The 15,811-nt window shown below is 37.3% G+C and overlaps 3 protein-coding genes and 1 long non-coding RNA gene across 4 annotated transcripts; 2 read left to right on the top strand and 2 right to left on the bottom strand.

The window, feature by feature from the left end:
- The first annotated feature begins 933 nt into the window (after positions 1–933).
- Positions 934–5,999, top strand: LOC111471174 (threonine dehydratase biosynthetic, chloroplastic-like). Its single transcript, XM_023116869.1, has 9 exons — positions 934–1,658; positions 1,842–2,021; positions 2,124–2,393; positions 3,099–3,305; positions 3,565–3,813; positions 3,912–3,982; positions 4,896–5,013; positions 5,371–5,505; positions 5,606–5,999. Exons 1-9 carry the CDS (start codon positions 1,176–1,178, stop codon positions 5,747–5,749), a joined length of 1,857 nt encoding a protein of 618 aa, XP_022972637.1. The 5' UTR covers positions 934–1,175; the 3' UTR covers positions 5,750–5,999.
- A 1,092-nt stretch (positions 6,000–7,091) lies between these two features.
- On the top strand, positions 7,092–9,656 carry LOC111471301 (GDSL esterase/lipase At5g03820-like). Its single transcript, XM_023117029.1, has 5 exons — positions 7,092–7,658; positions 7,752–7,882; positions 8,497–8,730; positions 8,864–9,119; positions 9,369–9,656. Exons 1-5 carry the CDS (start codon positions 7,415–7,417, stop codon positions 9,557–9,559), a joined length of 1,056 nt encoding a protein of 351 aa, XP_022972797.1. The 5' UTR covers positions 7,092–7,414; the 3' UTR covers positions 9,560–9,656.
- On the bottom strand, positions 9,016–10,141 carry LOC111471302. The gene is made up of 3 exons (XR_002715175.1): positions 9,873–10,141; positions 9,340–9,581; positions 9,016–9,107 (listed from the first exon to the last, which is right to left on the bottom strand). It is a non-coding gene; the product is annotated as an uncharacterized LOC111471302 (long non-coding RNA).
- Positions 10,142–10,615: 474 nt separating this feature from the next.
- LOC111471223 (beta-galactosidase 7-like) lies at positions 10,616–14,940 on the bottom strand. Its single transcript, XM_023116933.1, has 18 exons — positions 14,874–14,940; positions 14,691–14,786; positions 14,497–14,609; positions 14,360–14,426; positions 14,162–14,254; positions 13,908–14,051; positions 13,726–13,814; positions 13,553–13,658; positions 13,397–13,484; positions 13,182–13,300; positions 12,724–12,882; positions 12,446–12,651; positions 12,262–12,365; positions 12,072–12,184; positions 11,778–11,996; positions 11,484–11,695; positions 11,092–11,368; positions 10,616–11,003 (listed from the first exon to the last, which is right to left on the bottom strand). The coding sequence occupies exons 2-18, from the start codon at positions 14,784–14,786 to the stop codon at positions 10,899–10,901; spliced, it is 2,310 nt and encodes a 769-aa protein (XP_022972701.1). The 5' UTR covers positions 14,874–14,940; the 3' UTR covers positions 10,616–10,898.
- Positions 14,941–15,811: the final 871 nt, after the last annotated feature.

Raw genomic sequence — 15,811 nt, 5'->3', positions numbered from 1 at the left:
TAGATGCAACATTAATTGCTAATAACTAGCTTAAGCTTTATATTTATCAAAAACATAAAAATAATTATATTAATAACTTAATTTAGCATATATCCTATTCTTTTTTTTTTCCTAATTTAGATCCAATATTAATTACTAATCAACTAATTAAGCTGTATAATTATTATACAATTTCCATCAAGCCCATTGGAGCGTTATTTTTTTAAAAGATGTATGTTATTTACAATAATTGATAATTATTAATTTAAGTTAATTGCCACCCCTTTATTATTTAATTTCCATCAACGTAATTAAATTTTTTTATGGTATTTTAACTAATTAATACTAATAATTCTAGTTAAATCACCAACCCATAACCTGAATTTAAATTAATTGATTTATTCATGAGCGAAAGTAAATACAACACAACCGTGTACGGTTGTGACACATTACGCGTGTAATATTTCCTCGTTTGAAAGGAATTGTTATTTATAAAAAATAATTGTTAAAAATTACTATTGAACAACTCAAGTATTGGAACTCATTGACGCGAAAACGACCCATTTTTCAATCTAATAATTTATATAACAATTAAATTAAATTATCTTATGATTTATTAATTTAATATTATTACTTGCACGTTCATTAGCTTTATTTTATTTTAATTAAAAAAAAGTTGTTTATTACTAAAGAAAAACATGGATTTATTTTTATAAAATTAAAAAAAAGAAAGAAAAATCATAAAAATTAATGGCTGAATATTTATGAACACTCTTAAAAAAAAATCATAAATTTTCATCCAAATTGTCATTAAATTTATAAATTTAATTACTCTCTATTAAGGATTAATTCATCATAATTCATATTACCTAGCTACCAAATTTTCTCATGGTTGACTGGTGACGGTATAGTATGGATCTGTGAAATTCTTGTCCAATATATAAAGAGACAGATCAAGCCCACGACGGCTGATTCATGATATCGGATCATAACGTTTAGAGTTCCGATTCTTGTCCGGTTCTTACTTTTTTTCCATCGATGCTTTGCGGCACTGTATCGTAGCGAAGCCGGGCAGTATAATACAGAGGGAGATTCCCTTCCATTTCCCACTTTTTGTATCCTGCCGCCGCCGCCGCCGCCGCCCTTCAACCCTTTTTTCCATTTGCTGCTCCAATTTTTGTCTTCCTGCATCTTCAATGGAGGCCCGTCTTCTCAACGCGCCGATTTTTGAACCACTTACTCGTAAATGTCTTCTTCCGCCCCCATTTTCTTTCTCGAAAGGGGCCTCCATTCCGATTGACAATCGAGGCGGAATGAGACATACCAGGCGGGTACTCTGCCAAGCCATGGTTTCAAAAGACACGGTTGATATCTCTAACAGTCCTGTATTGGACACTTCGATTGCCACTCTTGGAGACGCATTAGCGGCGTCCCCTTCGCCTCCTCCCAAAAGGGTATCGGCGGATTCGCTGCAGTTCCCGCCTGGATATCTTGGCGCCGTTCCTGACCGTTCGGGTTCTGATGGTGGCGAGGATGGCCTTGATGCGATGGAGTATTTGACCAGGATTTTGGGTTCGAAGGTGTATGAATTGGCTATTGAATCCCCTTTGCAGCTTGCGCCCAAGTTGTCTGAGCGTTTAGGGGTCAATATCTGGCTCAAGAGGGAGGATTTGCAGCCTGTAAGTGAATTTATGGGTTTGAGAACTAAGTTTTCTTTGGTCATTTGTTCAAGGATTTGGATTGAACTAGTACCCATGTATGAATTGTAGCTTTTGGTTTGAACATTAGACGAAGATTTCTTGATGTGTTGAGCTTATTGCTAAATAGTCATGGTTTTAGGTTGTTTCTTTTTGGATTTGTAGGTGTTTTCATTCAAGCTTCGAGGAGCTTATAATATGATGGCTAAACTTCCTAAAGAACAGTTGGAAAAGGGAGTTATATGCTCCTCAGCTGGAAATCATGCTCAAGGAGTTGCATTGGCTGCTAAGCGATTGAAATGTGATGCTGTGATTGCTATGCCTGTTACGACACCCGAAATTAAGGTGCAGTACTCTCTTTAGTTATAGGCTCTTTCATTTTGGTCCTTGTCCTGGTGTTTGTTTTATGTGGTTTGCTAATTGAAGTGTGGATATCTAATGTTACAGTGGCAATCAGTTCAAAAACTGGGTGCAACTGTTGTTCTTGTTGGTGATTCGTACGACGAGGCACAAGCATATGCTAAGAAGCGGAGCAAAGAGGAAGGGCGTACGTTCATACCCCCTTTTGATCACCCTGATGTCATAGCTGGGCAGGGTACTGTTGGGATGGAAATTGTTCGTCAAATGAAGGGTCCATTGCATGCTATTTTTGTGCCTGTTGGGGGTGGTGGTCTAATTGCTGGTATTGCTGCTTATGTCAAGAGGGTTTCTCCTGAGGTCTGTTGGTCTTTGTAGCAGTAAATTTTGTTTTTGAGCTTTGCTAACACTAATTAAGCAACGACGTACTGTATAATTGTAACAACCCAAACCCAAGCCCACCACTAGCAGATATTGTCTGCTTTGGGCTTTTCCTTCTGGGGTTCCCTCAAGGTTTTAAAACGTGTCTACTAGGGAGAGGTTTCTACACCCTTATAAGGAATGTTTCGTTTCCCTCTCCATCTGATGTGGGATCTCACAATCCACTCATTTTAGCGTCCTCGCTAGCACATCGCCCGGTGACTAACTCTGATACCATTTGTAACCGCCCAAGTCCATCGCTAGCAGATATTGTCTTCTTTGGGCTTTCCCTTCTAGGCTTTCTCTCAAGAGAGGTTTCCACACCCTTATAAGGAATGTTTCGTTCCCCTCTCTAATCGACGTGAGATCTCACAATAATTCTTTTACTTCCAATTTTTTCACGTTCATAAACTGGAATGTTGTTCATCAAATAGGTTCCTTTCATTTCATTCTCTTTTAACGTATGTGTTCATGATCGCCCTTGCCCACTTGGATTGACCATAGGCTTTTAACTAATCTTGTAAGGGACGATGTGTCAGAATTATTTGGATTCTTGATGTTACAATATTCCTTAATATATCTCTGCCTCCCTCTAAGGAACGAGTACTAATTTCTAATGGCCTTATTTTCACATCTTTCATACAGGTAAAGATTATTGGGGTGGAGCCATCTGATGCAAATGCGATGGCACTATCATTATGTCATGGCCAAAGAATAATGTTGGACAAGGCTGGAGTTTTTGCAGATGGTGTGGCTGTCAAAGAAGTCGGTGAAGAAACATTTCGCCTTTGCAAAGATCTCATTGATGGTGTAGTTCTTGTTAGTCGTGATGCTATATGTGCATCGATAAAGGTTTGAGCTTCTTTTATTTTCATCATTCATTCACATACATGCCATTATGTTAGTTCCATAAATGTAGTTAGGGATCTATAATGCTAATTATGTCATTCTAAGTATGGACATGTGCTCATAATATGACAACCCTTTCGTTTTCTTCTTCCAATGGTACTCGGATAAGAAAAGATGTGTTTTTTCTTGTGGAACTCGTCTTCAATATTCTTTAAGCTGCTGTTTGAGCTAGAGGTTTTTGATATCTGGTCTTATATCATAGGATATGTTTGAAGAGAAGAGGAGCATCTTGGAACCTGCAGGTTCTCTTTCTCTTGCTGGAGCTGAGGCATACTGCAAATATTATGGTTTGAAGGGAGAAAATGTTGTGGTAATAACCAGTGGTGCAAATATGAACTTTGACAAACTGAGAATAGTTACCGAACTTGCCAATGTTGGTGCTGAACGAGAGGCTGTTCTCGCAACTATAGTGCCGGAGAAACCTGGAAGCTTTAAAAAATTTTGTGAACTGGTTTGTTTATGTCTTTTGAAGTTTTCTTGCTATAACTTATTCTCGATCGCTGGTTACAAACTTTAAAGGATGCTAACTGGGTATCTTTCAATTTTCAGGTTGGTCCTATGAACATTACAGAATTCAAGTACAGATATAACTCTGAAAAAGAGGCAGTTGTTCTTTATAAGTAAGTGCTTATTTTTGGTTTCTGGTTGCGTGGTTGCCTTTCTTTGGCTTCTTGGATACTTGTTTCAAGGAACTCATTTGGGGTTATTTTCTTGCTAGCTTATTTGAAGCTCTAGCCTCTATCACATGCCATGTTTGTTGGCATTGATCCACATTGGCACATTCGTATACTTTTTCTAATGATTCTGGTGTTTTGGTTTGAGAGGGATAAAGGAGTTCTTGAGAGGTCTTAGAGATCTCGATTGGAGATGTGGTCTCTTGTGAGATTTAATGCTTTTCTTGTGAGATCCCACATCGGTTGGAGAGCGGAATGAAACATTCCTTATATGGGTGTGGAAATCTCTCCCTAGCAAACACATTTTAAAATCGTGAGGCTGACAGTGATACATAACGGACCAAAGCGGACAATATTTGCTAGTGGTGGACTTGGGCTGTTACAAATGGTATCAGAGCCAGACACCCCAACAAGGATGCTAGCCCCAAGGGAAATGGATTGTGAGATCCTACATCGATTGGAGAGGGGAACGAAGCATTCTTTACAAGGGTGTGGAAACCTCTTCCTAGCATACACATTTTAAAACTGCGAGTCTAAAGACGATACGTAACTGGCCAAAACGGACAATATCTGCCAGCGGTGGACTTGCGCAGTTACATTTCTTTTGTGCTTACCTAGTTTGGGGGTGGGGTTGTATCTCTTATTGGGCTGTTTATGTCCTTTTCTCTTTCATTTCTTCTTAATTGAATAGTTTCAATTTTGTCATTGTTGAAGACATTTTAGTGATTCTTTTAGTTGCTAATAGGCTGTCAGCGTCGGCAGTGTAGAGAGAATAGGGTTTCTTTTACTTTGGTGTGTCATGTGTACTATCATAGATGGTAGCTAAATTTAATATGCTTTTCATCATTGTGCTTTATAGTGTTGGTATGCATATGCCTTCTGAACTTGAAGAAATGAAGAACAGGATGAAGGCTTCTCAGCTTGAAACTTATAATCTCACAAAAAATGATCTTGTAAAGGATCACTTGCGTTACTTGGTAAGCATTTTCCTTTCTAATCGATTTCCCAAATGCCTACAATCTTGGCTCATTTGAGCATAATTCAGCGCGTTCATGGCTAATTCGAGCATAATTTAGCGCATTCTTGGCTCATTTGACCATAATTCAGCGTGTTCTTGGCTCATTTGAGCATAACTCTGCGTTCTTTGCTAATTCGAGTATCGCATTTGAGTATAATTCACTGAATTATGCTCAAATGAAGAAAGATCCTCCTTCTCAGCATGTTTTCTTCTAGCTCTATTTCTCTTTTAATCTCTATTGTTAGGGACATTTTACATGCAAGAATTTATTCTGATGGGTATGACATATCGTCTAATGAACACTTATTCTTCACAGATGGGAGGCAAATCGAACGTTGAAAACGAAGTTCTTTGTCGTTTTATTTTCCCAGAAAGGCCAGGTGCTCTCGAGAAGTTCTTAGACGCTTTCAGTCCTCGCTGGAACATTAGTTTGTTTCATTATCGTGGGCAGGTGTGACTTTTTAATTACTCATATTAGGAAGACTATGTTCAAGAACCTCTCATATTACTACCATGTGCTAATCCATCCAATATATTTGCAACTTGAACAGGGTGAAACTGGTGCAAATATATTGGTTGGACTTCAGATCGACAAATCAGACATGATCGAATTCCACGAACGTGCTAGGAGGCTTGCATACGACTATGTCGTGGTAACTGATGATGGTGTGTTTCAGCTTCTAATGCACACATAGATCAGGCCATAAGTTTATCTAAATCAGTTTGAATGTCCACTTAAAGGCATGCTACTCAAAATCTTGTACATTGTATCAGAGATGTTGCATCCTTTTGCCTTAAAATGCTATCAGGTACTCTGTTCTGTTTAGAATGATGATGGAAGTTAGCAATATGAAGTCTACTAGTGAAGTCGTGTGCTCATCTGTATTGGAGACAGTTTCCAACTATCTATATGTGAATGAAATAATGCAAGTAGTTTACTATAGATGTTAATGCTTATTGTCTTGAAATAATTAATTGTAGTTGTTCAAAGGTAATCTAAAGATTGAATAATGGTTGTAAATTTCTATGGATCTCTAGATCCCATGTTGGTTGAGGGGAACAAAATCTTCTTATAAGAGTGTAAAAACCTCTCCCAAATAAACACGTTTTAAAAACCTTGAGAGGAAGTTCGAAAGGGAAACTCCAAAAGAGGACAATATTTGGCTAGTAGTGGACTTGGGCTGTTACAAATGATATTAGAATTAGAGACCAGGCGATATGTCAGCAAAGAGGCTGAGCCTTGAAGAGGGTGGACACAAGGCAGTATGCCAGCAAGGACAAGAGGCGGTATGCCAACAAGGACGCTGGGCACGGAAGGGGGTGGATTGTGAGGTCTCATATCCATTGGAGAAGGGAACGAGTGTCTGCAAGGACGTTGGGCCCTAAAAAGAGTGGATTGAGAGGTCTCACATCGATAGGAGAAGGGAATGAGTGTCATCGAGGACGTTGGGCCCTGAAGGAAGTGAATTTTGAGATCTCACCATGGTTGAGGAGAAGAACTAACTTGTTGGCCCCTGAAGGGGGTGAATTGAGAAATCTCACATCAATTGGAGAAGGGAATGAGTGTCAGCGAGGACGTTGGGCCCTGAAGGGAGTGGATTTTGTGATCCCACAATGGTTGAGGAGAAGAACTAACTCGCTAGGCTATGAAAGGGGTAGATTGTGAAATCTCACATCGGTTGGAGAGGAGAACGAAATATTCTTTATAAGGGTGTGGAAACATCTCCCTAATGCGTTTTAAAAATCTTGAGGTAAAACTCGAAAGAGAGTCCAAAAAAGACAATATCTGCTAACGGTGTATTTGGGTCGTTACAAATTTAGTGTGTTAAGCTAATTCAAATATAATTGAGTGAGTAATTTATGGTTTTGGAGAGCTGTATAACATTTTCTTCCCTTTCCTGCAAGTCGTGCAACCTCTATTAAAAAGGAAGCTTCAAGGTTGCAGAATCCCATTTACTCCATATGACAGGTTCTTCCATAAGAATGCAAGAAAACAGTAAGTGTAGCAGAAAAGAAGCTTTTACAGAAAATAATACTCCTTCAATTGATTTCAGCATTTATTTTGTTCCAACCAACGAATCCTAAACAAACATAATATAAATCCCTCTCGTTGATCTTTAAGCAATAATAAAGAACAGTTTCAAAAACAATATGTGGACTGAAAATCTAAGCGTCCCTTGGGGAAATGAGCAAAATCATGCAAAGGAGAGTTATGGCGGTTTGACACACTCTCCCATGAACAAATTTCCTCAATTAATTCTATCCCAACTGCCCTCTGCATCTTCATTCACTCTCCCTCCCTTCTTCCTTCTCTCTTGCCAAAACCAAAAGCCTTCACTCTTTTGCACCAGAAAAGAAAGATGCAGCTCCCTGCCGCCGGCTTCTTGGTTACCTTCAGCCTTCTAGCTCTGGTTTTTCCGGTGGCTATCAGTGACCCTCTTGTCCCTGCACTCTGCATTTTCGGGGACTCGGTAGTGGACGTCGGAAATAACAACAATCTTCTAACAGTTGTTAAGGCCAACTTTCCTCCTTATGGAAGAGACTTTGTGACTCATGCACCAACAGGAAGGTTTTGCAATGGAAAGCTTGCCACTGACTTTACAGGTATCTTTCCATTTTCTTCTTCTTTGTTTTTCTTTTAAGTCCTATGTTCATCTTTTCTAAACAGTTTGTTTCTGTTTTTTTGTTAATACACAGCGGAACTCCTTGGATTTTCTTCATACCCTCCTGCTTATCTGGGCCAAGATGCCACTGGAAACAAGCTTTTAACAGGAGCCAACTTTGCTTCCGCTGCTTCTGGCTTTTATGATGGCACTGCTCAGCTCTATGTAAATAATCTTCTCTACCTCTCCAACTCTAAAACACATTAAACTTAGCTTGTAAGACTTCTGGCTTATGGGTTGTGTAGCAGTCAAGTACACCGCTAGCATATATTGTCCTCTTTAGACTTTTCCTTTCAGGCTTTTAAAAAATGTGTATGCTAAGGAGAGGTTTCCACACCCTTATAGTTTTTCGTTCTCCTCCCCAACTGATGTGGGATCTTACAATCCATACCTTTTGGAGTCCAGTGTTCTGGCTGACACTCGTTCTTTTCTCTAATCGATGTGGGACCCCCACCATATCCATCCCTTTGGGGTCCAACGTCCTTGCTGGCACATCACCTCATGTCCATCCCTTTGGGCTCAGCTTCCTTGCTGGCACATCGATCGGTGTCTGACTTTGATACCATTTATAACAGCCCAAGTCAGACGTTTTAAAAATCTTGAGTAGAAGTCCGAAAGGGAAAGACCAAAGAGGACAACATCTTTTGGCGGTAGGCTAAGCAGCTTGGTTACCAAAATCTAAGCTAAACCATGGGAAATGGTGTTTAGTGGCTCTGTTTTTTTATAAGTTTTTGAGTCTGGTGATGCTGTAACATATCCTTGCTTGCATTGTTTTGCAGCATTCAATTTCTCTAACCCAGCAGTTGAATTATTACAAGGAATATCAAAGCAAAGTTGTAAACATGGTGGGAACAGGGAAAGGCAATGCCATATTCTCTGGTGGTATTCATCTTCTTAGTGCAGGCAGCAGCGACTTCATTCAGAATTACTACGTTAATCCTCTTCTCTACAGAACATACTCACCTCAGCAATTCTCAGACATTCTCATTACTTCTTACTCAAACTTCATTCAGGTTTCCCAGCTTCCCTTTCTATTTCTATAAGTGTTTCCACAGCAGTTCTCTAACAAGTTCTTATTCTAGAAGTGTTTTAAACATCAAATGCTACTACATTACAGACCTTATATGGCCCATATCATATTTACAGAACTTATATGGACTGGGAGCAAGAAGGATAGGGGTGACAGGTTTACCTCCAATGGGTTGCTTGCCAGCAGCCATCACTCTATTTGGTTCTGGTAGCAACCAATGCATCCAAAGGTTGAACCAAGATGCCATGGCATTCAACACTAAGCTGCAAAGCACATCTCAGAGTTTGCAGAACAGATTCTCTGATCTCAAGCTTGTTGTCTTTGATATTTATCAACCTCTCTTGAATATGGTGTCAAAGCCTGCAGATAATGGTAAGTTTTTCTTACTTAATAGCTTCATATGGAACTTAAAATTGAAGGATATACCCTATTTATGTTAGTGCCTACTAATCTGTTTGAGATCATTCTCTGTTTGCTCTTTGAGCCCTTAAGAACCTTCACGAGCTGTTTACGAGCTCGAGTTTTACGCTTGGTTCAAGATGATTTTCATCAGAAATCACAATGCAGATGGAAAGATTAGAAGAAAACTCACCTTTCCAGTTGGAACTTTGAATGTCACAGGGTTTTTTGAGGCAAGAAGGGCTTGCTGTGGAACAGGTACAGTAGAGACCTCCCTCCTCTGCAACAATGGATCAATTGGAACATGTTCGAATGTCACTGGCTATGTTTTCTGGGACGGTTTTCATCCGACCGAAGCCGCGAATAAAGTCTTGGCTGCAGACTTAATTTCTCAGGGTTTCTCCCTCATCTGAAAGTGTTGCTACAATCAGAACTCTGCAATTTCTATATTAAACATCTAACAAACAGTTGCTTAAGTTTATGAACTATGAATGAGGATTTTGGAGATACCAAAACTTGAGATCATTTATAGTTTTCAGGAGTTCTTCCTGAATCTGATCAACTACTTTCTCTTAAAATAACTTTGTTTCTCTGAAGACATGTTTTCTTCCCAAATTCCTCCCTTAGAAGATGAACTTTTCATTGAAAATAGTGAAGAATGGATGATCCTTTGGGAAAGGAAAAGAAGGCAAGAATCAACACTTGATTACGGAGCAAAGAAATTACCAGTAATTTGATGGTTGGCGCCATGGATGAAGCCATATGAATGGCCGCCATTGTTCCGCACTCTGCAAACACCGTTTCTGCAGCTTCTTCACCTTCAAGTCCTGACCCATTCAAGTCCTTGAACTCCCACCCAATTCCGTGCCTATTTCATAACCCCTTTTCTCTCCACGCCCTATAAATAGTTATTTTTCTCCAATTACTTCCGGCTTCCATTTGCTTCGCCTATACATTCGCGGGTTCCAGGCACGAGTTTAGTTCTTCAAGAGGTAGAGTAACTCTTGAAGAAGCAGGAACATTAATTACTACTTTCCGGATTCTAATTAGCTACAACTTTCGGGTTCTAATACCAGATTGGATGTGAAGAGTGTCCGTGTAAGTTAAGCTTGCTGGTAACCATTTTTTAGTTCAAACTAAATCATATAATTATCTTAGATTTTCTTCAAAACCGTATCATTATTATAATTATTTCTCCAAAATCATTCTATTATGTTTAGATTTTCTTCAAAATCAGCATATTACGGATGGCATTTAAACAGGCAATATGGTGTCTGCGGGCTTAATAATGTGTTTGAACAAAAGTTTAGAATATCTCCATTGTGAATCTGTTGGCTTCATAATGCGTTCGAACAGAATAGCACAGAACAACTCTATTGTGAATTTACTGACTTAATAATGTGTTTGAACTGAATAGAACAGAATAATTCTATTGTGAATCTGCTGGCTTAATAATGCATTTGAACAACTTAATCAAAGAAGCTTTAATTGAATGGTTGGGGGATGGGAGAAGAAGAAGGGAAGAAGAAGAAAAGTGATAGAAGGAATGAACTATATAACCTTAGAACAGAGAAAATTTTAATAGGCTAACATAATAAACCTAAACCAATAGAACAGAGGGAATTTTAACAGAGCCTAACATTCGAAACCTAAAACAATCGGGAAAGTTGTATCAAATATGAAGAACACAAAAGGGAAAATGACATCAAATCTAAAAACCTAAAAACCTAAAAACCTAAAATACAAGATGTTCTAACAAGTAACTTGAACAGCGAGGCGATTAGGTTTCTTGCAACCAGTTGGTCCAAGATTCTTTTCCGAAACTTCAATGGAGCATTCCCTTTGTCCAACACATGCCTGCAATTTCAATCAAAATTCAAACAAACTCATCAGAAAAAAAATCCAAAACCTCGAGTGTCATCCATTTAACGAAAACGAGTTATACCTCCTCGATGACCGATAAGGCAGTGGAGGACTCGCAGGAACCCTTCTGGAAACTGTCACAAGTGCCATGGGGGTTCCCAAAGCTCACAAACTTGATATCAGAGATGGTTCGATCATGGCACGATAGCTCCAACGTGCTTCCTGCATAAGGCATTGCACATACCTTTTTCACCCTCGTTGTTTGGATATCTATATCCAATGGCATCCCACCAAACTCTTCGAATAAAATCAGTGTGTTCTCTCCTTCACAATTCAGGTAAGATCTTGGGATATGGTACCTAAAAGTTAAAAAAATAATAATAATAAATAAAATAATAACAACCCTTTCACTTGAGAAGTTGTAGGACCTTGAAAAGAGAGTTCAAAATCCAAGAACTCCTCTCGAGAACATACCATCTTTGAGTAGGCTTTCCACAGTTAGTGGCACACTTGCCATCAGAGTAAGCCCCACGGAAGTCACAACTTGAAGAGCAGCCATTCTCAATTGAAAGATAACTTGGCCAATACCTTCCAATGCTTAGTCCATTAACCCAAGCATGACCCTTCCCCATGCCCATCAAATCCACTATCACGGCTTCACTTCCGCTTGGAGTTTGAAAAGTGGTCTATACCAAACAACCAATCATGCATTTACGAACATTTCATTATACTAACAAGAACACTTCGAAACTAGAAGCAATTCAGTACCTTATACCAAACGAAATTCTGATTCAATGGGAGATTGCCATAATTCCAGGGCTCCCTTAATTGACAATTGGGATTGAAAAACTCAGACTTTTCACCATCCAAACCAACCTTGTAATACCACTCATTGCTTGACAAATTCCTTATTGTTTCTCCATCAGCAATCAATTCAACTGGGCCATGAACTCCTACCTCAGAATTCTCAAAGTGCGCTCCATAATTCTGTTCATCAATTCAAAATCTCAGGTTTGCATTAAAGGGTTTCAAAAGGGTAGTTTTCAAAGTTGGTGTACTTACGGCCAATCCAACTGTGGCACTTAGTAGAGAAATTTGGTTGAATCCATACAATAGATCGCTGATTTTCTTCTCAAATACGAAACTATATTTGTCCTTTTGAGCATGTTGTGATCCTGAAATTGAAATATGATGCAAGTTGTCATGTCATTTGACGAACGCAAGAGTAGTGAGTAGTGAGTAGTGAGTTTACCAATATGCCTCCCGTTCAAGAATGCATGAAGTATGTGGCCACTGGTCTTAACACGCAGAGTTACATTCTTGCCGAAAAGTGGATCAGATCCACTAAGATGGAAGCTGAAGGTAGTATTAGTCTAATCAGTACGATTAAGATTAATTAGGAGGGATCAGGGAAAGGATAAACAGAAAATATTTACCTGGTGATGTACCACAGGTAATCGCTAGAATCATTCGTGAGAACCTTTTGGTCAAGAAGGCGATTGGCAGTCATCGCACAATCAGTAACTTCACCTTCACGTGATACGAATTCTATTTTCTCGTCTCTCCATTGCCATTGCATTGGCTCTTTGAAGTTTCCCACCTGGCTTGAAACCTTCTCCCTTATTGTTGTTTGAGTGTTTACCTGATATTCATAGGAATGATATTAGAGATCCTTATAATGGTAGGGACGAATGTCAATGAATGAGATATTGACCTCAGCAGTGTTGTAAACTTCAGTTTTGCAGTCAGGAAGAATGCTGACTGACCAACCACGAACTTTGTAGGTTCTGTTCCCATAGGTGATATCTCTGTCACCATTTTCTGCATTTCCAAAGAAGCAACTTGATTTCCCCTTATAGGTGTAACTTGTTGCCTGTTGCAAACGTATTCGGTGACGGTTAGGTTTGAGATGTCCATATAAGTTACGGGAATCCACCTCGAATGGAGGGAGAAATCTCCGTTTAAATGGAGAATAGGGTTTAAATGGAGAACAGGGAAGGGAGTTGGAAAGCTTCCCTATCCCGTATGTCCATTTAACCTACGGGAACCCGCCTCAAATAGAGGGAGAAATCCTCGTTTAAATGGAGAATAGGGAAAGGAGTGGGAAAGCTTCTCCGTGTTGGCTTTCGCTCACCAAATGATACATATAGAGATAGAGAGAGAGATACTTACTGTTGTCAAGTGACCGTATTCGGTGTGATTGACCTCACCATAGGTCAATACTTCCTCCATAGACTTCACAAGATCATGAAGTTGCTTCAAATGTCCCCATTTTGGCTCGGCCGTATTCCCTAATTAACCACAACTCATTATCACTAAACTCAGCGTACCAAATACCATACTCAAATCACGATCGGGATCAAAATCTAAACAAGTCGAGAATGTACCATATTCATCGAGAGGTGCATTGTAATCATACGACGTGGTGATATAAGGACCACCCGAGGTTCTACCAAAGTTCGTTCCACCATGATACTATAGAAGGAACAAAATATAAGAATTTGCAAAAGAAAAACTAGTTATAGGATAATAAGGTGCTGTACCATGTAGTAATTTTGCAAGGTTCCACCATATTGGAAGAAACGTGCCACAGCAAATGCAAGATCCTCGGCTGTTCTCAAGGGATCTCTGGAACCCCAAGCCTTGAACCTAATTATTTTAGGTGTAAAAAAATCTTTATTTTCTTAAAATAAATAATTAAATAAAAGATTAATACCAGCCAGTCCAATTCTCAGTCCACATTTTGGGACTGTTTTTGCTATTGGGTTTGAACTGGTCACAGTAGAATCCATTGCAAGTGTTAATCTGTAAAAGAGAAACAAAAAAAAAATATATATTATTATATAATAATAGTTATAATTAAAAAAAAATTATTAGAAAAAAAGAGTAAATTCGTACTATGGGCTGAGGAGCATCATCCTCTTGACACATGATCCAAGGAATGCTGAGGTTGTAAGAAAGTGCCAGATCAGCACACCACTTCACATATTCATTTCCAGCTTGTCCGTATGATCCTTTTATGTTACCGTACTCGTTTTCAATCTAATTTTTTATATATATATAAAAAAAAAAGCATAATCAATATTATCTTTCTTTGTTTTTTTTTTCTAAAAAAAAAAAAGAAAAATAACTAATGAAAAATAAAATAAAACCTGAGCAATAATTATGGGTCCTCCTTGTGATGCAAATAACTCATACTCCTTCATCATATTTATTATCAATGTGGAGAATTTTTCCATTTCATCCTAAATCACAATAAAAATTTATATATATTTAGTGATAATTAACAAAATTACCACAAAAACTAAATGTTAAATAATAATGAAAGTAGTGATAATTAACAAAATTACCATGAAAACTTTATTCTTGGTCCTGAACTCAATGCCTGGAAGGTTATGCAACCAAACAGGAAATCCACTGCAAATAAAATAAAATTAATTAAAAAATAAACACAAAATAAAAATAAAATGATAAAAAAAAAAAATACCCATAATTCCATTCGGCACAAACATATGGTCCAATTCTGAGAATAGCATACAGCCCTTGTTCTTGAATTGTCCGAATAAATCTGACCCGATCATTATTTCCTGAAAAATCATACTAAAAAAGAAAAAGGGAAAATAAAAAAACTTAGAAATAATAAATTTATTTAAAAAAGAATAATATCTAATGTGAACTTACTTGGCCTTGTTGAGGCTCGTGTGCATTCCAAAACACATAGGTTTCAATTGCGTCAATGCCACCTTGTTTAGCCTTGTCTATCAAAAGTGGCCACATCTACTTCCCAAAATAAACCAACAACTTATTAATTATTTATGAAATTAAATAATTAATTAAAATTATTAAAAGAAAAAACAAGAAAACCTCAGGAGTGCTGCGAGGATAATGAATTGAACCCGAGACGATAATTTTTCTTTGTCCATTAATCGTGAGAGCTCTTCCATCGTAAGAAACCGAAAGCTTTTCACCAGAAGAAAACAAAGCTAATGCCAAGACTGCCAAAACCAAACTGTTTACCAAAACTAAGCTCTCTCTATAACCCATGTCTGTATCTCAAATTTACAAACTTGTTGCTTCTACACGGAGGTGATTTCCTATACCTCCAAACTTGTTGCTTCTACACTGAGGTGATTTCCTATACCTCCTATTTATATAGGAATTTTTTTTTAAAAATTTTAAATATGATTCCGATTTTGTTATCTAGTTTATTTATTTATTTTTTAAAATTTTAATTTTGATATTATTTAGATTTTGTAATTAGATTTTTTTAGATATACGAAATTATTTATTTTTTAATTTTAATTTTGATATAGTTTAGGTTTTGTTGTACGGGTGTTTTTATTAATTTTTTAAAATTTTAATTTTATATCATTTAAATTTTGTTATTTATGCATTTTTTTAGTTTAATTTTAGATGGTTTAGATTTTGTTATCTAAATCCTTTCCTTTATAATATACTTTTGAAATTATTTATTTATATTTTTAATTTTAATTTTAAGATGGTGTTTAATTTAAGTTCGTTTACATTTTTTTATTTATGATTTATTTTGATACAAAATTATTTTTTTATTAGTTTAAATTTTGCTATTGATTTACTTTTTCGTACTCTTTCTATTTTAAATTTAATATGATTTAAATTTTGTTATTTAGATTCTTCCTTTACTATTTACTCTATTTTATATTTATAATTTTACCATTTATATTTAGATTCTTTTGATTTTACCATTCTCTTAATTTTACCACCTTATATTATATTTTGTATTCTTATTTATGATTTGTTTTTAATAGGATTTTTTTTTTTTT

The sequence above is a fragment of the Cucurbita maxima genome, unplaced genomic scaffold (genome assembly GCF_002738345.1).
Source record: "Cucurbita maxima cultivar Rimu unplaced genomic scaffold, Cmax_1.0 Cma_Scf00049, whole genome shotgun sequence".
Lineage (NCBI taxonomy): Eukaryota > Viridiplantae > Streptophyta > Magnoliopsida > Cucurbitales > Cucurbitaceae > Cucurbita > Cucurbita maxima.
Note: the sequence above shows the minus strand (reverse complement) of the source record. Positions and strands in the feature narration are given on the sequence as shown.

Bases quoted from the DNA above. Each gene is read 5' to 3' on its own strand.
- LOC111471301 (XM_023117029.1), top strand. From the start codon at position 7,415: ATGCAGCTCCCTGCCGCCGGCTTCTTGGTTACCTTCAGCCTTCTAGCT. The intron at 7,883-8,496 runs GTAAATAATCTT...ATTGTTTTGCAG, and splicing joins ATGGCACTGCTCAGCTCTAT to CATTCAATTTCTCTAACCCA. The intron at 9,120-9,368 runs GTAAGTTTTTCT...TGAATGTCACAG, and splicing joins GTCAAAGCCTGCAGATAATG to GGTTTTTTGAGGCAAGAAGG.
- LOC111471174 (XM_023116869.1), top strand. From the start codon at position 1,176: ATGGAGGCCCGTCTTCTCAACGCGCCGATTTTTGAACCACTTACTCGT. The intron at 3,306-3,564 runs GTTTGAGCTTCT...CTTATATCATAG, and splicing joins CTATATGTGCATCGATAAAG to GATATGTTTGAAGAGAAGAG. The intron at 3,814-3,911 runs GTTTGTTTATGT...TTCAATTTTCAG, and splicing joins TTAAAAAATTTTGTGAACTG to GTTGGTCCTATGAACATTAC.
- LOC111471223 (XM_023116933.1), bottom strand. From the start codon at position 14,786: ATGTGGCCACTTTTGATAGACAAGGCTAAACAAGGTGGCATTGACGCA. The intron at 13,485-13,552 runs GTACAGCACCTT...TTCCTTCTATAG, and splicing joins CCTTGCAAAATTACTACATG to TATCATGGTGGAACGAACTT. The intron at 12,652-12,723 runs GTCAATATCTCA...TATGAATATCAG, and splicing joins AAGTTTACAACACTGCTGAG to GTAAACACTCAAACAACAAT.